General features: G+C 37.7%; 1 protein-coding gene across 1 annotated transcript; it reads left to right on the top strand.

Moving 5' to 3' along the window:
- The first annotated feature begins 227 nt into the window (after window positions 1-227).
- On the top strand, window positions 228-2,536 carry LOC102615629 (uncharacterized). Its single transcript, XM_006464158.4, has one exon. It carries the CDS (start codon window positions 745-747, stop codon window positions 2,218-2,220), a length of 1,476 nt encoding a protein of 491 aa, XP_006464221.1. The 5' UTR covers window positions 228-744; the 3' UTR covers window positions 2,221-2,536.
- The last annotated feature ends 390 nt before the right edge of the window (window positions 2,537-2,926 follow it).

A 2,926-nucleotide genomic window follows, 5' to 3' on the forward strand; every position in this document is an offset into this window, starting at 1 on the left:
TAATGTTTGATGAATCAATTTTATTTTTCATTCTAAATTTCTTTTGAAAGGTAATGGCTGTGATGGTTGTTATCTTTTCTTTATACCATTCAACAACCATCTCCTCTAATTTGTTTGCTTGCCCACCTCATTATTCCCACAAATTATATAAAAAAGGGTACTTGTTATTCAAATTTCATTTTTAATTTTCTTTTAATTTGGGAAAAAAAGGAAAAAATACTATCGACTTCACTCAACCTCAAACATTTTTCTTGTTTTCACACTATGAATCAAAACCACAACTCTCTCAGACTTTGACCAGTTAGATATTGCAACAAGCTAGCTCACACTTTTTTGGTTCTCTCTCACATGGCTGCCCCACTCTTGTAATCCTTTGGCTCCAAATCCATAACCAGAAACCTCTCAAAAGAAAAAAAAAAATCCTTCCTCTCTTCTTTTTCTCTCACTCTTCGTAATACAAAACCCTAATTTTCTCATACCCTTTGGTTGCTCAAAGGCCAAATGTTTGCAGATCAGAGCTCTAAAGGCAACAACAACAACAACATGGGTACTTTCTGATACGTCTCATATCTCTTTGCTTCCAGAAGATCTCTCTTTGTCTCTTTCCTTGTATTTATTTACACACCGTGCGGCTTTAAATGAGTCTCTTTGTGTGCAAGCAACCAAGCAAGTAAGCAAAGTAAGCAAAAGAAAATCTCAGTTTCTTGTCTACCTTTCTTTTTTATCTTCTTTTTGGGGGGTCTAATGGATTCTGGTAATAGCAATAGTATGCAATCTTCAAGTGGTGGTGGTGGTGATGAAGAGTATGATTCACGCGCTGACTCCATTTCTTCTTTCTTGAATAATAACTCATCAAGTTACCCCCCACCGCCGGCGCCGGCACCGGCGCAGCAGCAGCACCACCACCACCACCACCTTCACCAGCCTTCTTTGTTTGACCATTTGTCATCAAACTACAACTTTGATCCTTTATCAGCATCATCCTCATCATCATCAAGATTATCATCATCACTACCACTCAATACAAACCATCACCCAAATTCTCTCCTTAATCTTGATATGGTTTGGTCCAAAAGCTTAAGATCTGAGCCCAATTGCACCGATCTTGGTGGGTTGTTTGTTCCCTCCTCTTCGTCGTCAGCAACTGCTTTTCCAGCTTTACACGTTTCTCCTCGAGAAGGAGGAACTGAAAGCGTGTCATCAAAAGCTCCATCTTTTTTAGCGACGGCTCCAGGGCCTGGTCTAAATATCGACCAATCCCATATCAACCTTAACAACAGCAGCAACCAGCACAGTACTATGATGGTTCGGAACCCGAAAAAGAGATCAAGGGCTTCAAGGCGTGCTCCAACAACTGTGCTCACAACAGATACTACCAACTTTAGAGCTATGGTTCAAGAATTCACTGGGATTCCTGCACCACCCTTTACATCTTCACATTTCCCAAGAACAAGGCTTGATCTATTTGGTAATTCTTCATCAACTTCTTCTAGCTTGATGATGAGATCAACTATAGGTTCCCATCTGGATTCTTCACTGCCACAACCACCTTCTTCTTATAATCTTTTGAGACCATTCGCTCAAAAACTTATCAACCCAATCCCATTTTCTACCTCTAATAATAGTTCCATATTTATTGATGCTATTGCTTCTGCTTCTACTTCTACTCCTAATGCTACTGCTACGACTACCTCTACTAACATTAACTACCAACAACTACCTTCTCATCAACAAAATCTTTTCGGTATGAACATGCAACATAATAATCCAATTCTCAACTTACACTCACTCCTTCAAGTCCCCCCAAAATACCCACTTGCAAATTCCCCCATACTTGAAACCAAACCACCACCACCACCACCACCACCACAAGGCAGCTCTTTAGAGGAGCTTGGATTAAGTCATGCTGCTGCTGTTAGTGCCTCCCATCTTAACACAAACCTAATGAGTGGACTTCAAAGCTTAGTGTCATCATCAGACAACAACAACAGTCCTACAAGCTGGCATGGCCATGGGACTGGAACCGGCGCAACGGCTGCCGTGGGGTCAAATGAAAATGAAGAAGCAACAGCCGGGCTATTTGCAAATGGGAAACTGAGCAGATTCTCACAAGCTTCATCAGAATTTCATAGAGACAAGGGACAGGAGAGTGTGAATGTGGCGGCCGCTACAACAAGAACTGAAGGTATGGTGGAATCATGGATATGTTCCTCGGATTAATTAGAATTATTATTGATTGATTGATATAGTTTTAGAATCATGCAATTTGATTATGATGATGATGATGATCACAACAATTAAAGAATATGATATACATAGTTATTATGCATGAAGAGATAGATGGAATCTTTATGTTCTCCATCATCTTAACCATGACTTCCAACATAATTAGAGCACCCTTCTTTTTTTTCTTTTTTCCCCCTTTTTATTCTTAATTATATGTAAATAATACTTGGTCCTTTTATTTATTTATTTTTCTTCTTTATACACACACACACGTTCTCTCCTAATACAAACGATAATGGCCTCTTTTCAATGTGCCTGCTCTCCGCAATTTCTCATTAATATAATATTTTTATTTTTTAAGTTTTTGATGATTTTCTTGATGGGTCTGCAAGAATGGAATTAGAAACAAAATCATGAAACTGTCTTTTTCCCCTCTCCATAACCTCCTTTTTCTTTAGATATTTAAATTTAATAGTTTTTTTCTTCTACACAGGTTCGCACTTTTGAAAATACTAGTTTATTGAAATAATACTGTGTTGTTATTTCAATAATTCTGTGTCATTATTTTATCGTAAAATACTAATATATTGCTTCGAATATATTTTGTAAAATAGAAACGTTTACACATGAAAATTTTCATATATTTAAAAAAAAAAAAAGTGAACCGAAGCAAATCAAATGGCATTGAAGTTTTGGCTGG

This window comes from Citrus sinensis, chromosome 7, assembly GCF_022201045.2.
Source record: "Citrus sinensis cultivar Valencia sweet orange chromosome 7, DVS_A1.0, whole genome shotgun sequence".
Classification (NCBI taxonomy): Eukaryota; Viridiplantae; Streptophyta; class Magnoliopsida; order Sapindales; family Rutaceae; genus Citrus; species Citrus sinensis.

Coding starts and splice junctions, on each gene's coding strand:
- LOC102615629 (XM_006464158.4), top strand. CDS start 745: ATGGATTCTGGTAATAGCAATAGTATGCAATCTTCAAGTGGTGGTGGT.